This window comes from Pristiophorus japonicus, chromosome 8 (assembly GCF_044704955.1).
Source record: "Pristiophorus japonicus isolate sPriJap1 chromosome 8, sPriJap1.hap1, whole genome shotgun sequence".
NCBI classification, from domain to species: Eukaryota; Metazoa; Chordata; class Chondrichthyes; family Pristiophoridae; genus Pristiophorus; species Pristiophorus japonicus.
Genome location: NC_091984.1, coordinates 216,580,978 through 216,603,926, shown reverse-complemented (window position 1 = coordinate 216,603,926; position 22,949 = coordinate 216,580,978). Strand labels below are relative to the sequence as shown.

Genomic DNA, 22,949 nt, shown 5'->3' with positions numbered 1-22,949 from the left:
AGCACCATTGATGGAAGTATAGCAATGGGTCACCTCTCACCTGTCCATCCTCTCAGACCAGAGTCAGGAAGACCAAAGAGAATTGGGTATAGAAAAGAGGGATTAATACAGTAAATATACAAATAAAAAGTGCCACCATGTCTAACTACGCTGGTTAGTGCTCGTAGTTCACAAACGTGATCAGTTCCCAATTTTGCTCATATCAGTTGTAATTGAAGCTCCATTCTCAGAGAAGGGATAATTCCCTGGCCACTGTGTGTCTCCAAGCAGCCAGTTGCAGAGCAGTTTCAGCATAGGCCTGCCAGCAGGTCACTGCCACCCACTCATTCAGGCAAAGGTACCTGGAATGGGACACCTGAAAAAGAGGAGGGGGTGAGAAACGCACAGTATATTGCCTGTCCAACAAAAAAATCTCTAAATTAAAGCCTACTCTTTATCAGCAATTTGTTGTCACTGAGGTAAGGGTAGGCAATAAACCTGACACAAATCATAGAAACATAGAAAATAGGTGCAGGAGTAGACCATTCGGCCCTTCGAGCCTGCACCACCATTCCATAAGATCATGGCTGATCTTTCACCTCAGTGCCCCTTTCCTGCTTTCTCTCCATACCTCTTGATTCCCTTTAGCCATAAGGGCCACATCTAACTTCCTCTTGAATATATCCAACAAACTGGCATCAACAACTCTGCGGTAGGGAATTCCATAGATTAACAACTCTCTGAGTGAAGAAGTTTTTCCTCATCTCAGTCCTAAACGGTTTACCTCTTATCCTTAGACTGTGTCCCCTGGTTCTGGACTTCCCCAACATTGGGAACATTCTTCCTGCATCGAACCTGTCCAGTCCCATCAGAATTTTATATGATTCCATGAGATCCCCTCTCATCCTTCTAAACTCCAGTGAATAAAAGCCCAGTTGATCCAGTCTCTCCTCATATGTCAGACCAGCCATCCTGGGAATCAGTCTGGTGAATCTTCGCTGCACTCCTTCAATAGCAAGAACGTCCTTCCTCAGATTAGGAGACCAAAACTGAACACAATATTCCAGGTGAGGCCTCACCAAGTCCCTGTACAACTGCAGTAAGACCTCCCTGCTCCTATACTCAAAACCCCTAGCTATGAAGGCCAACATACTATTTGTCGCCTTCACCGCCTGCTGTACCTGCATGCCAACTTTCAATGACTGATGTATCATGACACCCAGGTCTCGTTGCACCTCCCCTTTTCCTAATCTGCCACCATTCAGATAATATTCTGCCTTCGTGTTTTTGCCCCCAAAGTGGATAACCTCACATTTATCCACATTATACTGCATCTGTCATGCATTTGCCCACTCACCTAACCTGTCCAAGTCACCCTGAAGCCTCTTAGCGTCCTCCTCACAGCTCACAACGACACCCAGTTTCGTGTCATCTGCAAACTTGGAGATATTACACTCAATTCCTTCATCTAAATCATTAATGTATATTGTAAATAGCTGGGGCCCCAGCACTGAGCCCTGCTGCACCACTAGTCACTGCCTGCCATTCTGAAAAATACCCATTTATCCCGACTTTCTGCTTCCTGTCTGCCAACGAGTTCTCTATTCACGTCAGTACATTACCCCCAATACCTTGTGCTTTAATTTTGCACACCAATCTCTTGTGTGGGACCTTGTCAAAACCCTTTTGAAAGTCCAAATACACCACATCCACTGGTTTTCCCTTGTCCACTCTACCTGTTACATCCTCAAAAAATTCTAGAAGATTTGTCAAACATGATTTCCCTTTCATAAATCCATGTTGACTTGGACTGATCCTGTCACTGCTTTCCAAACGCGCTGTTATTTCATCTTTAATAATTGATTCCAACATTTTCCCCACTACTGATGTCAGGCTAACCAGTCTATAATTACCCGTTTTCTCTCTCCCTCTTTTCTTAAAAAGTGGTGTTACATTAGCTACCCTCCAGTCCATAGGAACTGATTCAGAGTCGATAGACTATTGGAAACTGATCACTAATGCATCCACTACTTCTAGGGCCACTTCCTCAAGTACTCTGGGATACAGACTATCAGGTCCCAGGAATTTATCGGCCTTCAATCCCATCAATTTCCCCAACACAATTTCCCACCTAATAAGGATATCCTTCTGTTCCTCCTCCTCACTAGACCCTCGGTCCCCAAGTACTTCCGGAAGGTTATTTGTGTCTTCCTTCGTGAAGACAGAACCAAAATATTTGTTCAACTGGTCTGCCATTTCTTTGTTCCCCATTATATAAATTTAATTTTCAACTAATTTGGATTCTTAAGCATCTATTGCTGCTTTTCTTTTTATAAATGGTGGTGTGCCTCCATTAAAAGTTTTCCTCTCTGTGCTAACACACCAGTTGCTAGGATAACTGTAGTGGAGGAATGTAGTTCGACTTGTGCTTACGGTTTGCGGTTTAGTGGTATCCATCCAGCTTGTGTTCATTCTAGTAGAGTGGACAAGGGAAAACCAGTGGATGTGGTGTATTTGGACTTTCAAAAGGCTTTTGACAAGGTCCCACACAAGAGATTGGTGTGCAAAATTAAAGCACATGGTATTGGGGGTAATGTACTGACGTGGATAGAGAACTAGTTGGCAGACAGGAAGCAGAGTATGCGACATATACTTGTCACTCGAGTGGTATGGCGGGGGCAGTTCATATCCAGTCTGTTCAATGGGGACAGTATGTATCTGTCCTCTGGCAATCTGATGGTGGGTTATGTGTACTATCCCTGGTAGACTACAAGGGAGGGCATGTGTGTAATGCAGCATAGAGTTTGATTTCTTAGTATTTAGACAGTGGCATTGGAGCAGCAGCATACAACACCAAGGTTCAAATGTCCTCACTTCCATCCACCAACCGCCTCCCCCCCCCACCCCCCTTTGAAGATCTCAGGAAAGATTGAAATTAGGGTCTTTACCTGCTGTACTTATTCACCTCTTCTCTAGTGGCCTGGACAGCCATCCATCCCACCCTTTCATGTGTGTAGTTGTCTGCTGTACCCAGTCAAAAGCAAGATATTTCTATATAACGAGTGGTATAGGATAGTATGCCACAAATTCGTTGAAGTTTGATCTTAATTGTGGCATCAGGTGTTGCTCCACGCGCAAATAAATTTGAGTCATATTGCCTGGGACTACTCTCATTCACTCTCTAGAAGCCACTTACAGAGATCCTCTCCATGACCTGTCCCCGTCCCCGTCCCCGTTCCCCCCACCCCACCCCCACTTCACACTCGTCAGCCTTTCAGACTGGAAATGAATCAATCCCTTAAAGAAGGATGATAAAATATTTTTTCTTTTTGTAAAATACAGGATATGCTTTTATTAATATTTATATAGGATAACAATTTATGAAATGTATTTTTCTAAATTGTCTTAGGTAGGACTCTACCCAAGTCTCAGTAACAGAGCACAGACAGAGTTGATGCAACACAGCAAAAACTGATCTGAGACAATCAATAACATTTTGAATCCTGTAGAATTTTTAGGATAGTGAAGGAACATTAACAACCCCACCAATGTACTTTCTTACCATATCCAAGAGCAAATAAGAAGATTCCCAGTTTCAGAAGGAAGAGCTATGAGCAGCGCCTTGATATACTAGCGCCTTTGAGCCTTTAAAAGTGACCTCTTGGAGCTACTAAAGATATTATAGAAAGTAAAGCTAAAGAATTGGGTGGAGCTTTCAACTTCGGCAATGGATGGCGGGGGGTGGGGGATGAAGTGGTAAGTCAGGTGGTAGCAGAAGTCCATGGAAAAGAAAATAGGGCAGAGGGTATAACAGGTGGCCGATCGATTACTGCCTGTTTTACATCTCCCACCCCCCCCCACACCGAAGTTGCCAGTTCTGCCTATTATTTCCAGATTGTGCCAGGCCAAGAGGATGCAGGTTCAGGGTTGTGAAGTGGAAATTTAGGATAGACATTGGGAAATGTTTCTTTGCACAGAGGGTAATTAATAGCTGAAATGTGGTTGGGCCAGGACACTGAAATCATTTCAGAGACAATTAGATACTACAGTAGAAAGATGATCGATTTTGATTAGTATTCTGAAAGGATAAAATTAAATGAGCTAAAAGGCCTTTCACCTCCAAACTAATTCCTCCTTTTTCGAGAGATGCATCTAATTGGTTCTTGAACTCATTTTACTGTGTTTTTTAATGGCCATCCCTGGTAGCTGATGCCACATCTCTATTAATCTTAAACTAAAAAGTTCACTCTGATTTCCTATTTATTAACCTGAGTAAACTTTCTAATTTTTAACTTTTATTAACTTTTAGTGACAGGACAAGTTGATAAACCCGTTAAAAATGATATGGGATAGTTGGCTTTATAAACAGACGCATAAGAGTATAAAAGCAAGAAATTGGTGCTAAACTTTTATAAATCACCGGTTAGGCCTCAGCATCAGGTAGTGTGTCCAATTTTGGGCACCACACTTTAAAAACAATGTCAAGGTCTTGGAAAGGGTACACAGGAGACTTACCAGAATGATATTAGGGATGAGGGACTTCAGTTATGTAGAGAAACAAGAGAAGCTGGGATTGTTCTCCTTACAGCATAAACGGTTAAGGGGAGATTTAATAGAAGTGTTCAAAATTATGAGGGAGACTATTTCTGCTGGCGGATGGGTCAGTAACAAGAGCACACAGATTTCAGATAATTGGCAAAATTGACAGAGGGGCGATGAGCAGAATTTTTTTTTACATTGAGTTGGTATGATCTAGAAACCACTGCTTGAAAAGGTGGTGGAAGCAGATTCAATAGTAACTTTTAATGGGGAATCGGATATAGACTTAAAAGGGAAAAATTTGCATGGCTATGGGGAAAGAGCAAGACTAATTGAATAGCTCTTTCTAAGAGCCGGCACAGGCATTATGGGCCGAATGGCGGCCTCCTGTGCTGTAAGATGCCACGATTCTAACACTGGTTTCAGTTTGAAGTACGTAGGAATAGGAGTAGGATATTCATGCGCTTGACCCTGTTCCACCATTCTATTAGATCATGACTGACTCAACTCTCTCTATCCACCTTTGCTCCATATTAATTAACAATCTCATTGTACGAGGCCCCTTGGGGAAGAGTGACCATAATATGGTGGAATTCTTCATTAGGGTGGAGAATGAAACAGTTAATTCAGAGACCATGGTCCAGAACTTAAAGAAGGGTAACTTTGAAGGTATGAGGCGTGAATTGGCTAGGATAGATTGGCGAATGATACTTAAGGGGTTGACTATGGATGGGCAATGGCAGACATTTAGAGACCGCATGGATGAATTACAACAATTGTACATTCCTGTCTGGCGTAAAAATAAAAAGGAAGGTGGCTCAACCGTGGCTATCTAGGGAAATCAGGGATAGTATTAAAGCCAAGGAAGTGGCATACAAATTGGCCAGAAATAGCAGCGAACCTGGGGACTGGAAGAAATTTAGAACTCAGCAGAGGAGGACAAAGGGTTTGATTAGGGAAGGGAAAATGGAGTACGAGAAGAAGCTTGCAGGGAACATTAAGGCGGATTGCAAAAGTTTCTATAGGTATGTAAAGAGAAAAAGGTTAGTAAAGACAAACGTAGGTCCCCTGCAGTCAGAATCAGGGGAAGTCATAACGGGGAACAAAGAAATGGCAGACCAATTGAACAAGTACTTTGGTTCAGTATTCACTAAGGAGGACACAAACAACCTTCCGGATATAAAAGGGGTCAGAGGGTCTAGTAAGGAGGGGGAACTGAGGGAAATCTTTATTAGTCGGAAAATTGTGTTGGGAAAATTGATGGGATTAGGCCGATAAATCCCCAGGGCCTGATGGACTGCATCCCAGAGTACTTAAGGAGGTGGCCTTGGAAATAGCGGATGCATTGACAGTCATTTTCCAACATTCCATTGACTCTGGATCAGTTCCTATCGAGTGGAGGGTAGCCAATGTAACCCCACTTTTTAAAAAAGGAGGGAGAGAGAAAGCAGGGAATTATAGACCGGTCAGCCTGACCTCAGTAATGGGTAAAATGATGGAATCAATTATTAAGGATGTCATAGCAGCGCATTTGGAAAATGGTGACATGATAGGTCCAAGTCAGCATGGATTTGTGAAAGGGAGATCATGCTTGACAAATCTTCTGGAATTTTTTGAGTATGTTTCCAGTAAAGTGGACAAAGGAGAACCAGTTGATGTGGTATATTTGGACTTTCAGAAGGCTTTCGACAAGGTCCCACACAGGAGATTAATATGCAAAGTTAAAGCACATGGGATTGGGGGTAGTGTGTTGACGTGGATTGAGAACTGGTTGTCAGACAGGAAGCAAAGAGTAGGAGTAAATGGGGACTTTTCAGAATGGCAGGCAGTGACTAGTGGGGTACCGCAAGGTTCTGTGCTGGGGCCACAGCTGTTTACATTGTACATTAATGATTTAGACGAGGGGATTAAATGTAGTATCTCCAAATTTGCGGATGACACTAAGTTGGGTGGCAGTGTGAGCTGCGAGGAGGATGCTTTGAGGCTGCAGAGTGACTTGGATAGGTTAGGTGAGTGGGCAAATGCATGGCAGATGAAGTATAATGTGGATAAATGTGAGGTTATCCACTTTGGTGGTAAAAACAGAGAGACAGACTATTATCTGAATGGTGACAGATTAGGAAAAGGGAAGGTGCAACGAGACCTGGGTGTCATGGTACATCAGTCATTGAAGGTTGGCATGCAGGTACAGCAGGCGGTTAAGAAAGCAAATGGCATGTTGGCCTTCATAGCGAGGGGATTTGAGTACAGGGGCAGGGAGGTGTTGCTACAGTTGTACAGGGCCTTGGTGAGGCCACACCTGGAGTATTGTGTACAGTTTTGGTCTCCTAACTTGAGGAAGGACATTCTTGCTATTGAGGGAGTGCAGCGAAGATTCACCAGACTGATTCCCGGGATGGTGGGACTGACCTATCAAGAAAGACTGGATCAACTGGGCTTGTATTCACTGGAGTTCAGAAGAGTGAGAGGGGATCTCATAGAAACGTTTAAAATTCTGACGGGTTTGGACAGGTTGGATGCAGGAAGAATGTTCCCAATGTTGGGGAAGTCCAGAACCAGGGGTCATAGTCTAAGGATAAGGGGTAAGCCATTTAGGACCGAGATGAGGAGAAACTTCTTCACCCAGAGAGTGGTGAACCTGTGGAATTCTCTACCACAGAAAGTAGTTGAGGCCAATTCACTAAATATATTCAAAAGGGAGTTAGATGAAGTCCTTACTACTCGGGGGATCAAGGGGTATGGCGTGAAAGCAGGAAGGGGGTACTGAAGTTTCATGTTCAGCCATGAACTTATTGAATGGCGGTGCAGGCTAGAAGGGCTGAATGGCCTGCTCCTGCACCTATTTTCTCTGTTTCTATATCCCTTGATTCCTTTACCTAACAAAAATCTATTGTTCTTGGTCTTGAAAATTTCAATTGACCCAACATTCCCAGCCTTATGGGGAGAAAGTTACATATTTCCACGACCCTGTGTGTGAAAAACTACCTCCTGATTTCACTCCTAAATGGCCTAGCTCGAATTTCTCTACATCTACTCTATTGATTCCCTTGAATATTTTAACGGCCTTGATTAGATCACTCCTCAAACAGAAATTTAGACAACATGTCCTCAATTTAACCCTTTAAGCCCTGGTATTTGCTGAATCTGCGCTGTACTGTACCCAAGGCCAATATATAGTTCCTGAGATGACTGCTGCATCCTCAGTTTCCTCACATGTTTCTTTCAATATCTTGAGGTGGAAACCATCAGGTCCTGGAGGTTTGTCTATCTTAAGTCTCATTATTTTCATCTTATCTTTTTTTTACTTAATTTTTTCATTGCGAGAGGGATGGAGTACAAAAGCAGGGAGGTCCTGCTGCAACTGTACAGGGTATTGGTGAGGCCGCACCTGGAGTACTGCGTGCAGTTTTGGTCACTTTACTTAAGGAAGGATATACTAGCTTTGGAGGAGGTACAGAGACGATTCACTAGGCTGATTCCGGAGATGAGGGGGTTACCTTATGATGATAGATTGAGTAGACTGGGTCTTTACTCGTTGGAGTTCAGAAGGATGAGGGGTGATCTTATAGAAACATTTAAAATAATGAAAGGGATAGACAAGATAGAGGCAGAGAGGTTGTTTCCACTGGTCGGGGAGACTAGAACTAGGGGGCACAGCCTCAAACTACCGAGGAGCCAATTTAAAACCGAGTTGAGAAGGAATTTCTTCTCCCAGAGGGTTGTGAATCTGTGGAATTCTCTGCCCAAGGAAGCAGTTGAGGCTAGCTCATTGAATGTATTCAAATCACAGATAGATAGATTTTTAACCAATAAGGGAATTAAGGGTTACGGGGAGTGGGCGGGTAAGTGGAGCTGAATCCACGGCCAAATCAGCCATGATCTTGTTGAATGGCGGAGCAGGCTCGAGGGGCTAGATGGCCTACTCCTGTTCCTAATTCTTATGTTCTAAATTCCTCCACTTGACTTATTTTAGGTTCCCTTGTATTGTATTTTGTCCTCGTACTCCATTGTGAAAATGAATACAAAATATTCATGTAGCAAGTCTGGCATTTTGTTACTGTTCATTTTAGTCTCACCTGCATCTATCTTCAATTATCCCACATTCCCCTTTAGCACATCTTCTCTTAATATATTTTGAGAGAAAAAATTGCTGTTAGCTTTGATATCCTTGCACGTTTATTTCTCATATTCCATTTTTGCTCCTGTATTACTTTTATTTGTTGCTTTTTATAGCTCTCCCAGTCTGCTGGATTTCCACTTTCCCTTGTGCTTGTGTAAGTCTTTTCTTTGAGCTTGATACTGTCTCTCACCACATTTGTTGACGAAGATTGCTTAACTACACAAATTGAGCCTTTGCCTTTTAGGGGTATGTATTGGTTTTGTATCTTACCAAATACCGCCACTGCTTGTAGGTTTACCCATTAACAGTTCACCCACTTCACTGTGGTCAATCTATTTCTCATTCCTTTGAAATTTGCCTTGCATAAATTTAAAACCTTGGTTTGTGACTCCCTTCTCCCTCTCAAACCTAATATCACATTCAAACATATTATGGTCATTATTTGCAACATACAAGTCGTGCCTAATCTTCTGTTTCAGATTTGTCAAATTAGCAATGAATGTGCAGTGACAGAAAATAAATTGCTTGGCAGTGTGCCTTGATTTAATCCTCCAGCAGAGCCTGGGGATGTGTGGGTAGCTGTTGTTTGATCTTGTTGAGGGCTGTGCCATTTACTGTAACAAAAGAAAGAAAGAAATGCTTGCATTTATATAGCGCCTTTCATGACCATGGGACATCTCAAAGCGCTTTACAGCCAATGAAGTACTTTTGGAGCGTAGTCACTGTTGAAATGTGGGAAACATGTCAGTCAATTTGCGCACAGCAAGCTCCCACAAACAGCAATGTGATAATGACCAGATAATCTGTTTTTTTTGTTATGTTGATTGAGGGATAAATATTGGCCAGGACACCAGGGATAACTCCCCTGCTCTTTTTCAAAAGAGTGTTATGGGATATTTTACGTCCACCTGAGAGAGCAGAAGAGGCCTCGGTTTAACGTCTCATCTGAAAGACTGCACCTCTGACAGTGCAGCGCTCCCTCAGCACTGCACTGGAGTGTCTGCCTAGATTTATGTGCTCAAGTCTCTGGAGTGGAACTTGAACCCACAGTCTTCTGACTCAGAGGCGAGTGTGCTACCCACTGAGCCACAGCTGACATACAGCAAGCCTGGCAATTCCTTCGGAGACTGGGGAGTAGTAAACTAATTTGAAATAATATATCTGATAAATATGCCGCAAATTAGAAAACCTTGGTGATCTTTGTCAGTTTTTAGACTAATCCATTTTCTTCCCATCCAATCCTCCCAGTCATGCACTGTGGAAACCAGCTCAGAGGAAGAGCAGGTGACTTGACATTCCTACAGCCTGCATCCAATTTCACCCTGATGAATTTTCTTCTCCTCCCCCTTCCAGTTAGTCAGACTCTTAACCTGTGCTTGATGCACATGATGACTGAGCATAAATCTATAATCTTGGGAAGTGGGTCGGCGAGGCTGAGCACTATCAGCAACTGAGGCTCACAGTCTTTACCACTTGCAAAGCACTAACACATTTACAGCACCAGGCCAACCTTCAGCACAGTTATCACAAAAAAGCACTGGGCTTCGCCATAAAGCTCAACTCCGATGTCAGCGCTTCATCTAAAATCCCTCTTACTTTGTGCTTTTTGTTAATGTGTAGCCAGAGGTGTCAATAGCTAGACACCTCACTTTCCAAGGTTGTTTCTCCCATAGCCAGGATGCCTGTACCTTAGATAGTAAGTAGTGATGAGATGATAGCACAGAACCAGATGCAACCCACAGCAAAAAAAAAATAATGAAGCATTTGAAATTCATCTCTTTTCTGATTTATTCATCTAGCAAAGCCTGCTGACAATGGAGCAGATAGTGTCGGTGGACGAGACTCAGATTAAGGATAAGAAATGTATCCTCCTGCGGATTAAAGGAGGGAAGCAATTTGTGCTGCAATGTGAGGTAAGTGGTTCCTGCAAAATAGGGAGGTGTCTAGATGTGTGCTCCCTCATCAAACTGAAGATTGGTGCAAGACATTCAATCCCCTCCCACAATCTCCAATTAGTTTTTATTTTACAAATCATTGTTTTAACTCGCTTTTGTTCAAGAAAAGAGCCGAATTGTTTCTGTCCCAATCATTAAGAAAGGTCTTTACAATTATTCTTTAACTATTCAATATCACATCACTCAATTTTGTTAAAGCTCTGTTCACAGAGCATACTTAGTTCCATAGCTGACGACGGTTTCCTCTTCCTGAAGTGAGTGATATTTGATCTCTGTCCTTTCACCATGAGAATTGGGGTACCACTCCAGTCAAGAAAGTGAGTTTCTTCCCGATGATGCTGCACACATGTACAGTGTATTTTCTGCACCCTGAGTTTGAATCTAGCCCAGATGAAGATTGGATGCCTCCTCCCTATAAGAACATAAGAAATAGGAGCAGGAGTAGGCTATTTTGCCCCTCGAGCCTGCTCCACCATTCAATAAGATCATGGCTGATCTAATCATGGACTCAGCTCCACTTCCCTGCCCACTCCCCATAACCCTTTACTCCCTTATCGCTCAAAAATCTGTCTATCTCGGCCTTAAATATTTTCAATGACTCGGCCTCCACAGTTCTCTGGGGTTGAGAATTCCATAGACTTACAACGCTCAGAGAAGAAATTTCTCATCTCAGTTTTAAATGGGCGGCCCCTTATTCTAAGACTATGTCCCCTTGTTTTAGTTTCCCCTATGAGTGGAAATATCCTCTTGCATCCACCTTGTCGAGTCTCCTCATTATCTTATATGTTTCAATAAGATCACCTCTCATTCTTCTGAACTCCAATGAGTATAGGCCCAACCAACTCAACCTATCTTCATAAGTCAACCCCCTCATCTCCAGAATCAACCTCGTGAACCTTCTCTGAACAGCCTCCAATGCAAGTATATCTTCCTTAAATACGGAGACCAAAACTGTACGCAGTACTCCAGATGTGGCCTCACCAATACCCTATACAGTTGTAGCAGGACTTCTCTGCCTTTATACTCTATCCCCCTTGCAATAAAGGCCAACATTCCATTTGCCTTCCTGATTACTTGCTGTACCTGCATACTAACTTTTTGTGTTTCATGCACAAAGACTTCGAGGTCTCTCTCTACTTGCAGCACTTTGCAATTTTTCTCCATTTATATTATGTCTGTAAATGCCCTGAATTAAATGTGATAATGTACACTCAGCCTAGATTTTAGGTAATGAGTGTTCAAGGCACAAACTGTCTAGTTTTCCAGCACCAATGGTGCAAACCCATTAATCTACACCTTAATCATGCCTGGTGCCAGCCATGGACTATGCACAGATGTTACATTGCTGCACCAGGACATGCATGAGTGGGCTTGCCTCAACATGTTACACAACAGTCCTGATTAGATGTGGGTTTGTGAAGGTCATGTGTTTAAAGAATTGTAACTGGTAGGACATCGGTCAGTGCCATAGCTGTTTTATATTAAAATAAACAGGTGGTGTGTGGATTGGACACTGATCTTTAACTTCTGGGAACTAGGGATGAATCGAGCTCGGACTGATGGGATGAATGCCTACTATCTAAGGGCACTGCATGACCTGATTTGCTAGTCTCAATTCAGTTTCTAATGGGCATGGGCCCACACACAGAATTGCTCACAGTTTGGCACTTGGCATTCTCATTCAGAGAGGCTGGAGAGGCTGTAAGGATGGGTGATGCACAGAATGGAAACCTCACATTGGTTGAGACACAGGAAGCTTTAATCTCCATCTGACTATATTATATACGATGGAGAAGTGGATGTAAAGTGGAGGAAAATGTTCCATTCCCCAGGATGTCCATGCTTCACCCTGATCAACAAAAATCCTTCAATGATGAATTGCATACTTGACACATGGAAAGAAGGGAGCATGGTCATCTTGGGTCATTGTAGTGCATCACAACTAAAGAGTGGATCGGTTCTCTTTGCAACAAATCTGTTTCTTTTGAGGGATTAATTAGTCTGGGCTCTCAGTCCTTACATTCGTCTGGGTGCCCCCATTCTGAAATGCTCATGTATGAACTTTGGTGAGGACAGGTTCAGGCTGGGCTTAAATGCCCCTCAAAACAAATAAACTGCCAATATTGACCGTCTTAAGCACACAAATAAAGAATGACCCCTTTGGAGAAGGTAGCAGAAGGCTGCCAGTGGTTGTAAAATCAGTGCCCTCATATCAGTCAGTGATTTCAGGTGAAAATGGAGAAAACTGGGAAATCCAAATAAAAGTGAAGTGTCTTACACTGACTTTTCTGCGCTCTTTGTGTGTTTTTTTCCCAGAGTGACCCAGAGTTCATCCAGTGGAAGAAAGAGTTAACGGAAGCCTTCAACGAGGCTCAGAGGGTCCTGCGGAGAGCCCCGAAGATGCTGAATAAGTCACGTTCAGCGGTGGTAGAGCTGACCAAACCCCCCCTCAGCCACAGGAACAGCAACGGGCTTTAAGAAAGAGCACTTGTGTGTGAGTGGGGGAAACAGAAACAAGAGACCTGAGGATGGTTTTGTGCAAACTACTTCTATATCACCTCGTACGTGGTCCAGCGTGTTGTTATTAGTTAATTATATGATCCCACAAAACAGGTTGTATATATATAGATATATATATATCTATGTGTATATATAGATATATATATATATATATATATATATAGATATATATATGCATACATGTATGTATATATGAATGTGAGACTTTCGGAACAGTTTGGCTGTGTATTTTCTAATGAAAGTATTGATGAACGAGTGTAGCATCTGTTAACTTGCAACCACAGTGACCACTGCGGTTCATGAGCCAACTCCACAGGAATGGACTAGAGGATGTTGCCAAATAATTTTGGAGAATTTATTTTGTCATGTGTCATTGCGCCCTGGTGGTGTTCTTTGCTTCATATCAGAGGGTCAGAGGAACATTGACATACAAAGCAAGTGGCTGATTGGACCTGTGTTTTCAGTCACTGATTCACTCAGATTTTTTTTGCTTCTGGACTGCAACATATCACATTAGAACATTGACACATCATCCGTCCGTCACCATGGTTTCTCTGCTCGCAAAATGCTGTTTTATGACATCTGTCACCACAGCACCGTGTGCCAATCAATATCATCGTCATCTGACCTGGGTTTCTTTTCACTGTTTCAGATTCGCTATGTTGCCACATATCTGTGTTTACCAGCTGCTGCTTTCTGTACATACCCAACATTGGGTGATTGTAGACATATTTTTGGATGATGGATTGCTTTGTTTCCATGGTTACCAGATGATAATTCATTTCCTGGTTACCAGAGCAGTTACTTTTGATTCTTGTTACACACACTGTGCTAAACAATGGTATGTTGGTGCTTAATTCCTCCCCCCACCCCCCCGCCCTTCCCCACATCCCTGCCGATTGCAATGTTTCCATGATGACAAGAGAATGATTGCTACCACACTGGATCGCCAGGTTTCCAACATGTTAATAACTGCTATCTCTCAGCTGTCGCTAAGTTTTCACGGCTACTTGGATGTTGCTTTGTGGTCTGTTGTATTGATAGGAATGACAACACAGTCACACTTCATTGTTGAGTTTCCATGGATAACGAATGACAATACATGGCTCAGTGTGTTTTGCCAAGTAACTATGGTTACTGGATATATAACTATAGTTACTGGTTCATGACCCATCGTGCTTCTGTGATGCCTGGTTCCAGCCACGGACTATTCTGCTACTGTTGGGCGATTTTCAGTTACTGTACTTAATTAGATGCCGATCTCCAGACCTAGCCTGCTCCTGGTTGCTGTGTTCACAGATACTGATCCAGGATTACTGGACACCATTCCATTGTTAGATTACTTGCCACAGTTTGGAGGATTTTGAAATCAATGCGTTGATGGGACATTAACGTGCGCTCCAACCCGCACCTTTACTCCAGTGAGACAGAAAAGACTAAGAATCCCGACATCCTACAACACTTCTGATCCTCACAACACATGATTTGTTTTGTAAAGTCTTTGTCCCCTTCCCCCCGTAAAGTGCAAAGTGCCAATGGACTTTACAGATTAAGGAAGATTTTAAAAAATGATCTAAGAGAAAAGTAAAATATTTATCATAGATATTACTGTGCAAGTGTACATAATGTTTAAGAACTAATATACCAAGAATTTGTGGTAACAACTTGAGAAAATCTTTAAATGGTGAATGCGTAGCATGAGTTGCTTTATCGACATGTCTTCTATGAACAGTGACAACGCATTGTTACATCTTAATAACTGGTCAGTTGCAACAAGGGTCAGCTATTAATCCGAATTTAGGGAGCAACATCAACGCTGAAATTCATTCTTTTTTTGTTGCATTTTGTTTTAGCTACAGTACCACTAAAATGTTTAAACCTCATATTTTGACTGTAAAAAAAAAACACAAAGATGATGTGTATAGTTTTTTCTGGTTATATTTTTTGTTTAGGACTACTGCATTTAGTGCGTACTGAAAAATAATAATAACAAGGACAGGATTGGGCTCAAAATTTGCCACAACCATTGCCATGGTCTGCTGCTTTAACAGAAGGGAAAGTCAGAGATGATGGAACGAAACTAGTCTGTAGTGGGTCCTGAATGATTATCATACAGGATGATGTCATAATGATTTCTGTTGCCAAGTGGGATGATCTCGTTGGCTTCCTCTTTGAATCAGTGATGGATAGGTACCCTACCTTTTGGGGAGGCGTCACTGTTGAACCTAAAGAAGGGTATAGTGTAGCCATTTTGAGTTAAACTAATTGGTTAGTTAACACTGGTGCCTATGATTCAATAGGAAAACCAATATACATCTCTCACTCTTCCAGAAAAACCTTTTACCATAATTTTAGTAGGTAGTTTATCCTCTTCCCTGCCGCTCCCCCCCCCCCGCCCCACGAAAATAAATTAAATAAATGTTCACAGCGCCACCTGGTGTTAAGGCAACATTGCTGAGCAATTACATGGACGAGAGATCATTTTATTTTTCTCGAGTTCAAAAATACTATAGGGCTTTTCAAATTGATGCAATCTTGTTACGTTTCAGACTCAAAGGAAATATTGATGCAGTTCAAAAGTTTCTAAAAGAGGGATGCACAGGGTCAATGTACACAAGCCTCCTTACAAAAAAAATTGTGCTTAAAGTGCTGCATGCAAATGAAAAATAATAAGGTTAAATTATTTAACCAATTAGTTGCCAAAGTCAATAACTCACTAATTCTACATTGTTGTTGGAGTTATCTCTGATAATGCACTTTGATTTTTCTGGTTTTATTTTCTGGTCAAAAATTAACTTATTTCAAACAGAAACTCTTCTGTTAATGACATGGGCTGTGTTACCATAGTAACCCCATAATCCTGTAATACTCGGATAGATTTTTGTCTTTACCGCCTGGCCAGAGAGCAGAATGGAAAATTTGACGGAAGAACTCCCTGAAAAAACCCCTCTGAATTCCTTCTATTGAAATGAATGGAAGGAGAATCAGGTGGATTCAGTCACAGGCGTGTGATCCTCCCTGCCCAATTTCCCTCTGTGCGCTCCACTCAGGCAATGCTTAATAAAAAGACAAAAATCTATCCCACAATCTTTCAAACATTGCTTAGTCTGATTATTCTATTAGTGCAACTGCCATAAACAATGCACGTTATATCAATTAGTGTTATATATTGGTCATCGACCAATTTTGTGTCAGAGACCTAAAATAGTCATCACGGGTTAACATCATGACCCAAGATGGTTTAATAATGTGCATTGGCTGAGATTGTTAAAAAAAATGTTTAGTATTCTTGAAAAGCATAAGCAACATAAAAAGGGCTAACCATTCTGATGACATAACCCAATAAATAAGTCCTCAGTACAAAACCTGAGTGCCAGTTGAGAATATATTTATTTGATGGTAGAGAGAAGTTGCCTATTGGAAGCAGATGATCTAGTAACTCAGGAGCATCCTCTTCTTTGAATCAATTTTGGATTCAACCATGGTCTGCTGCCTGTGTCCTGACTTGTACCAAGTCCCATTCACCCCTCACCCCTGTGCTCGCTGCCCTACATTGGCTCCCAGTTAAGCAATGCCTCGATTTTAAAATTCTTATCCTTGTTTACAAATCCCTCCCTATCTCTGTAACCACCTCCAGCTCAAAACCCTTCGTGATATCTGTAATCCTTCAATTTAGGCCTCTTGAGCATCCCCAATTTTATTTGCGCCGCCATGCCTTCAGCTGCCAAGGCCCTAAGCTCTGGACTTCCCTCCCTAAATCTTTCCACCTCTCTTTCCTCCTTTAAAACGCTCCTTAAAACCTACCTCTCTCCTTATGTGGCTCGGTGTGATATTTTGTTAATGCTCCTGTGAAATGCCTTGGGACGTTTTACTAAGTTAAAGTCGCTATATAAATGCACGTTGTTGAGGAGAACTTTTGGTTTTTGAATTTGTGAAATTTCTTAATGCACATTCTAAAATGTTACAGGGAGGAGTGAGTTGTAAAGAAAGCGTTTTATTTAATCTCCATATTAGTGAGCATGATATAAATATGCGTTATATGATATTTGCATTCATGAAATATTCTTAAACAATGCACATTCTGTCAAAATTATAGTGAGAGATACATGACCAAGAAGAGGCTACAAAAGAGCATCAGAAATCAAGGCATGATAAAATGCTATTTAGGTCAATCAAGTCCATTGTTTCTGTTCAGTATGTTGTGTGATGCATCTTACTCCAAACCATCCCCTTTCCTGAGGAAATATTCTGCAAAGTTTCTTCCTATCCCCAATGTTGGTACTTTGGGGGAAGAAGAGTAAGGTGAGGAAATATTCACTAAATGGTAAAAGGAGAAGAACAGAAAGACTTATGGGTTCAGATCTTTAAAACTACATTGACCAGCTGATAAAGCTGCAAATAGAATTGGAATTGGAAGTTTTATAGATAGGGTCACAGAGTGTAAAAGCAAACAAGTAATGCTAAACCTATACAAATTGTTGGTTAGGCTGCTGTTTGGTTTTGGGTGCCTTACTTTATGAAGGATGTCAAGGACAGGAATAGAGAACTGAAGATATTTACTAAGATGAGAAACTTAAGTTAAGATTTTCCCAAGTTTTCCTTCCATCATCTCCTGAAGGCACTGATTCACGTTGGGGCGAAGTTCCACACGTGACAGCAGCCCTATAGTATCTCGCCCAGGTGGCCAATCATCAAGTGGTCTTTCTAACCCCTTATTTATTTGTGCAATATGTTTTATTCCCCTTTCTTCCTGCATTGTTTTTTGCGTGAACATGCTCTCACTGCCATGTGTCCTCCTTCCATCTTCCCAACCAGAGTACTGAACAGCCATGGCCAATAAGACTTTAGGACAAGAGGTTTCATTTAACCTGGCAAGTTGAGGCAGTGAGCAGAAGGTTCCCGGTGACAAGGGGCTAGCCATGGATTAAAAGTACCTTTTTTTTTTAAAGTGCATAATTTTATGAATTAACTGGCTGTACCTCAGTCATAATATTCTTCAGTGATTAATAGGCAAAAATCATGTTCAGAAAATCTCACCACAGCCAGAACTCACCCAACACTTTCTCGGCTGTCCTGCAATACAGAACAGGACCTTAGTGCAGAAAAACTGTAACACATCAAGGTTAAAGTAGCCACAATTGTTTCTTACTGCCTGAAATGGTTGTATATTTTATTAAGAATAGTTCTATATTTATTGCATTATATGCATCATTAACAGAAGCTCAACCTTAAAACAGTAAACATCTAAATGGATGCCAACTGTGTGCTCTCTCAAATTCCAAATTGGTGAGGAAAGTGGCACATTTCTGCTAGCTCTATCTACACTGTTCCCCTTCCCATCATGTTTGCAAGTGGGCGATATGACTATAATATTTCGTAAACCACTATAAACTGGGCAATCTCACTGAAATAAATTTTCTTGGGAGGGAGCTTAAGGTCGATTTTGCAGATTTTAATTGTTGTGCCTCGCATATGCAATAAGATTACTGACGATAAATATATGCTTAGGCTTTTATTTTGCGACAAATGGGCAGATGTAAAATCCATCAAAATAACCCATTTTACAGTATTGTTCTATTTTGTTAACGCGCATGTTAGACATTACTTCTAAGTTTATAATACATTTATCATGAGACCACAGACCAGGTAACCCAGCTGAAATGTTGAGGTACAGCTGCAGGGGAGGTAGGTGTTACCAATTACTTCAGTCTATGGCTTCCCAACCTTGCCAAGGGTACATAACCTGAAAACACTCTCAAAGTCACTACTGCTTACTTATCTGATAGCATAAGGTTTAAAAAGTAAAAATATAAGTGTGAAGTATGTAAAGACAGATTTGTAAATATTCCTTAAATTACTTCCATTTGAAATGGCAAAAGAATTTACAGATTATTAAAAGGCATTTTCAATGACTGAGGGCATTTCCCCATCTCGCTACAGTAATCAACCAGCAGCTGTAACTTTGGACGGCTGCTGTAACTCCTGTTTTGTTACCAGCTAAAGAACTCTGCGATGTGTCTTTCAATACCAAAATTCACCAACTTTCTTGCTAAAGAAATATTAATGATATTGATAGGTACACATCAGAATCACAATGGGATTGAGGGGTAGCACATTTGGTGGCGTATGTAATAGTCATCCAATCAGAATCCTCCAATTTGCATCCCAAATCTTGTTTGAGTGACCGTCATCCTAAATCTCAGGTGAGATCATGGTTGAGACAATCAGTTTTGATGAAGGGGAACATACCAGGATCCCCTTTACATCCTATCCTAAAAATCCTGGGGCCAGAAATCTCGTCATATAAATGTGAATGGCGGGTGCCTGGGCCAGTAGGGGGCATGTCAAGGGTGCCCATCTGACCCAGAGGCCAGAAAGTCGGAGGTTGGCTGGCAGTCCAGGGGATGCTAATGCCCCCTACTCTCCAGAAAGAAAGCCAAACTATCCTCAAGCCACGATCCGGGCTGGCCGGCCCAGTACTTAGTGTTTCACTTTACGAACCGGCCACCAGTGATCCACCTGACTGATGCACGGCTAGATCCATGAAGTCATAGTACTGAGAGTACCCAGCCCTGCTCCTGCTATGCTGCTGGGCTTGTTTGAGACATGCTTTGGCTTCATCACAAACCAGGCTCGGTGGAATGTTCAATGCAACCTGGTGTATCCAGGTTCTTAGCTAATTTGAGGCCCTTCCAGCGCACTACCACTAGGGTTATGGCAGGAGTGTGCCGAAGGAGCCATAGATTTCCAGCCCTATTTCCCCCCCCCCCCCCCCCGCCGTCTTTATGGACATAGAATTTTTCAGTCGCAATTGTTAATGCTGTTGTATGCATTGACATCATAAAATTTGGTGGTAATCTCAGTCTGTACAAACCAAAAATGCAGCCAAGTACCCCATCTATTCACAATATATATAAATGATTTGGATGAAGGAACCAAATGTAATATTTCCAAGTTTGCTGACGACACAAAACTAGGTGAGGTTGTGAGGAGGGTGCAAAGACACTGCAAGGCGATTTAGATAAGTTGAGTGAGTAGCAGACGCAGTATAACATGGCTAAATGTGAAGTCATCCACTTTTGTAGGAAAAACATCAGGACAAAGTATTATTTAAATGGTGATGGTTTGGGAAGTGTCGATATACAGAGGGACCTGGGTGTCCTTGTACACCAGTCATTTAAAGCAAACGTGCAGGTGCAGAAAGCAGTTAGGAAGGCAAATGGTATGTTGGCCTTCATTGCAAGAGGATTTGAGTACAGGAGCAAGGATGTCTTACTACAGTTATACAGGGCCTTGGTGAGACCACACCTGGAGTATTGTGTGCAGTTTTGGTCTCCTTACCTAAGAAAGGATATATTTGCCATAGAGGGTGTGCAGTGAAGGTTCACCAGACTGATTCCTGGATTGACAGGACTGTCGTATGAGGAGAGATGTGAGTCGACTAAGCCTGTATTCACTAGAGTTTAGAAGAATGAGAGGGGATATCATTGAAACGTAGAAAGTTTTGTCTGGGTTGGATATACTGGATGCGGGAGGATGTTTCCCCTGGCTGGGAAGTCTAGAACAAGGGGTCACAGTCTCAGGATACGGGGTAGGAAATTTAGGACCGAGATGAGGAGAAAATTAGGACGAGATGAGGGTGGTGAACCTGTGGAATTCTCTACCACAGAAGATTGTGGAGGCCAAGTCACTGAATATTTTTAAGAGGGAGATAGATAGATTTCGAGACACAAAAGACATCAAGGGGTATGGGGAAAAAGTGGGAATATGGTGTTGAGATAGAGGATCAGCCATGATCATATTGAATGACGGTGTAGACTCAAAGGGCCGAATGGCCTACTACTGCTGCTATTTTCTGTGTTTCTATATACGGTTCATACAATATTACACCGTAGCAGGGAATGATTTCAAAGCTATGATCCAACCTCGGGATTCCAATGATTATAAACTGATTTAAGTTTCACTCTTGCAATGTTTAATATCATTGAATGCCCTCAGTTGAGTTTTACACTTTGATATATATTGGTTTAAATTATCATTTTAAATTTAATGTTTAGAACTCAAAACAATTATTTTACTGAAAATCATGGCCCATAGTGATGGATATTAAATAAAGGGAAAATTGCACATGTTGGAACTGTGAAATAGAAACAGAAAATGTTGGAACTCCTGAACAAAATGGTCAATATCTGTAAATAGAAAAGATAGGTTATGATATTTTTGATACATGTTCATCATCAATACAGGATATCATTTAAGGTTGAAAAGAACGGAGAGAAAATGAGGTAAATGAGTAAGTAATGATTGGGTTACACCAAGTTTGAACTTTTAAAACAATTATTACATGTAAAAAATAATCTTGATTTACAACAGGTCTGTTATGCTATTGACCCCACTGGTCATACTACAGATCTTCCAATTCCCCCTCACATTGAGGGTGGCACACATTTTGTGAGCAATCATTCAAATTTCTAATGTACCCACACTTAGCTCATTACTAGTTACTGGTGTACTTTGTATGAACAGAATAAATGAAGAGTTTCTGACAACCCAAATCTTCTTTGTGGGTCTAAAGTCGTCATTGAATCCTCAGCAAATTTAGCTACACCTTGTGCCATTGTCACTTGTCTATGTTTGCATCCTCATAGCATTTTCCACAGGTTGGAAGGATCAGTAGTGTTCCTGGCACACTGTAAAATAAAATATTGCTGCATACACCCTCGCAACACTGTTCAATTGTCAGCCCTATAGTTGATGAGGATAATCCTATAGAAACATTTTCCGAGCATGCATTACGGAGTAGAGGATAATGTGATAGAATCAGATCTGTATTGGCAAAGGATGAGGAAAAATAACCAACCACCATCAATAGACGACTTCTTCGGTATTTAATGATTTTTAATCTGGAAGATGCTGATTTTAATAAACCAAGGGCTGATAGAGAAATGTAACTAAATGTGCCATCCTTCAACTTGGACTCATCTCACATCGCACACACTACAACAAAGTGTTATATTCAAAAAGATATCCCAAAAGCCAGTCTGGAATAACTTCCACTCAGATATAACGCACGGATGCTAACTCTCACTTGTTTGGAGTGAGTCTTACTCATTTTGGTTTGCTCCTATAAATAAGCACACCCCCATCTATTTGATTGGGTTTCCAACCCATTTCCCTCTTTGATCATATAATTCTCACTCTGACTATTCCCCACTCATCTAGACCTGTCATATCTAGCCATGACCTCACCCTGCAGGCAAAAAGACTTGTATCAGTAATTGAGTGATAACATTGAGTGGTGAAATGAGCTTGCAAAGCTGGGGAAGTGGGCAGGTTTTTTTGCAGAAATCGAATCTAATTGCATTAATTGTGAAATTCATACCGGCGGGCCATAGCAATGAAGCAGTGGTTTATGGCATCAGCTTGTGGTAAATTTTGTGACTTTTTGAGTCTCTGCACAATGAATAATTTGATTTTCATTAGCTCCATAGGTTTTTTTTAACTTTAAAATGGTATTTTTGCACCAGTTTTCAGGGACGTGAAAGAAGCTGCTTTGCATTAATGAGGCTGTCTGAATCGGGTTAATTCCTGTACTTTATACTGCTGAAGAAATGCTTTTAAGGATGTACTGAGAGTTGCAGCATTTCTCGTGGTGGCCTACGTGGTTTAACAGTTAAGTGCTTTAGCCCCCCCCCCCCCCCCGTTACTGAACCCCAAGTTTCATAAATCAAGTTCCAGGAAGCCAAGTGCAAGTTGGAGGGAGGGGAGGGGTATGTCAGCCATTATGCATGAGCTATTTTGATCATGATTCCTATGGTATTTGGCAAATGTGTTTC

At 41.6% G+C, this 22,949-nt stretch overlaps 1 protein-coding gene across 1 annotated transcript in view; it reads left to right on the top strand.

Annotated features, from left to right (window-relative positions):
* grk3 (G protein-coupled receptor kinase 3) overlaps window positions 1–21,098 on the top strand; it is a 282,207-nt gene extending 261,109 nt beyond the window's left edge. Inside the window, exons 20-21 of the mRNA XM_070887915.1 lie at window positions 10,438–10,551; window positions 12,910–21,098. Coding sequence (XP_070744016.1) covers window positions 10,438–10,551; window positions 12,910–13,071 — 276 coding nt within the window. The 3' untranslated portion in view covers window positions 13,072–21,098. The remainder of the gene's footprint in view (window positions 1–10,437; window positions 10,552–12,909) is intronic.
* The last annotated feature ends 1,851 nt before the right edge of the window (window positions 21,099–22,949 follow it).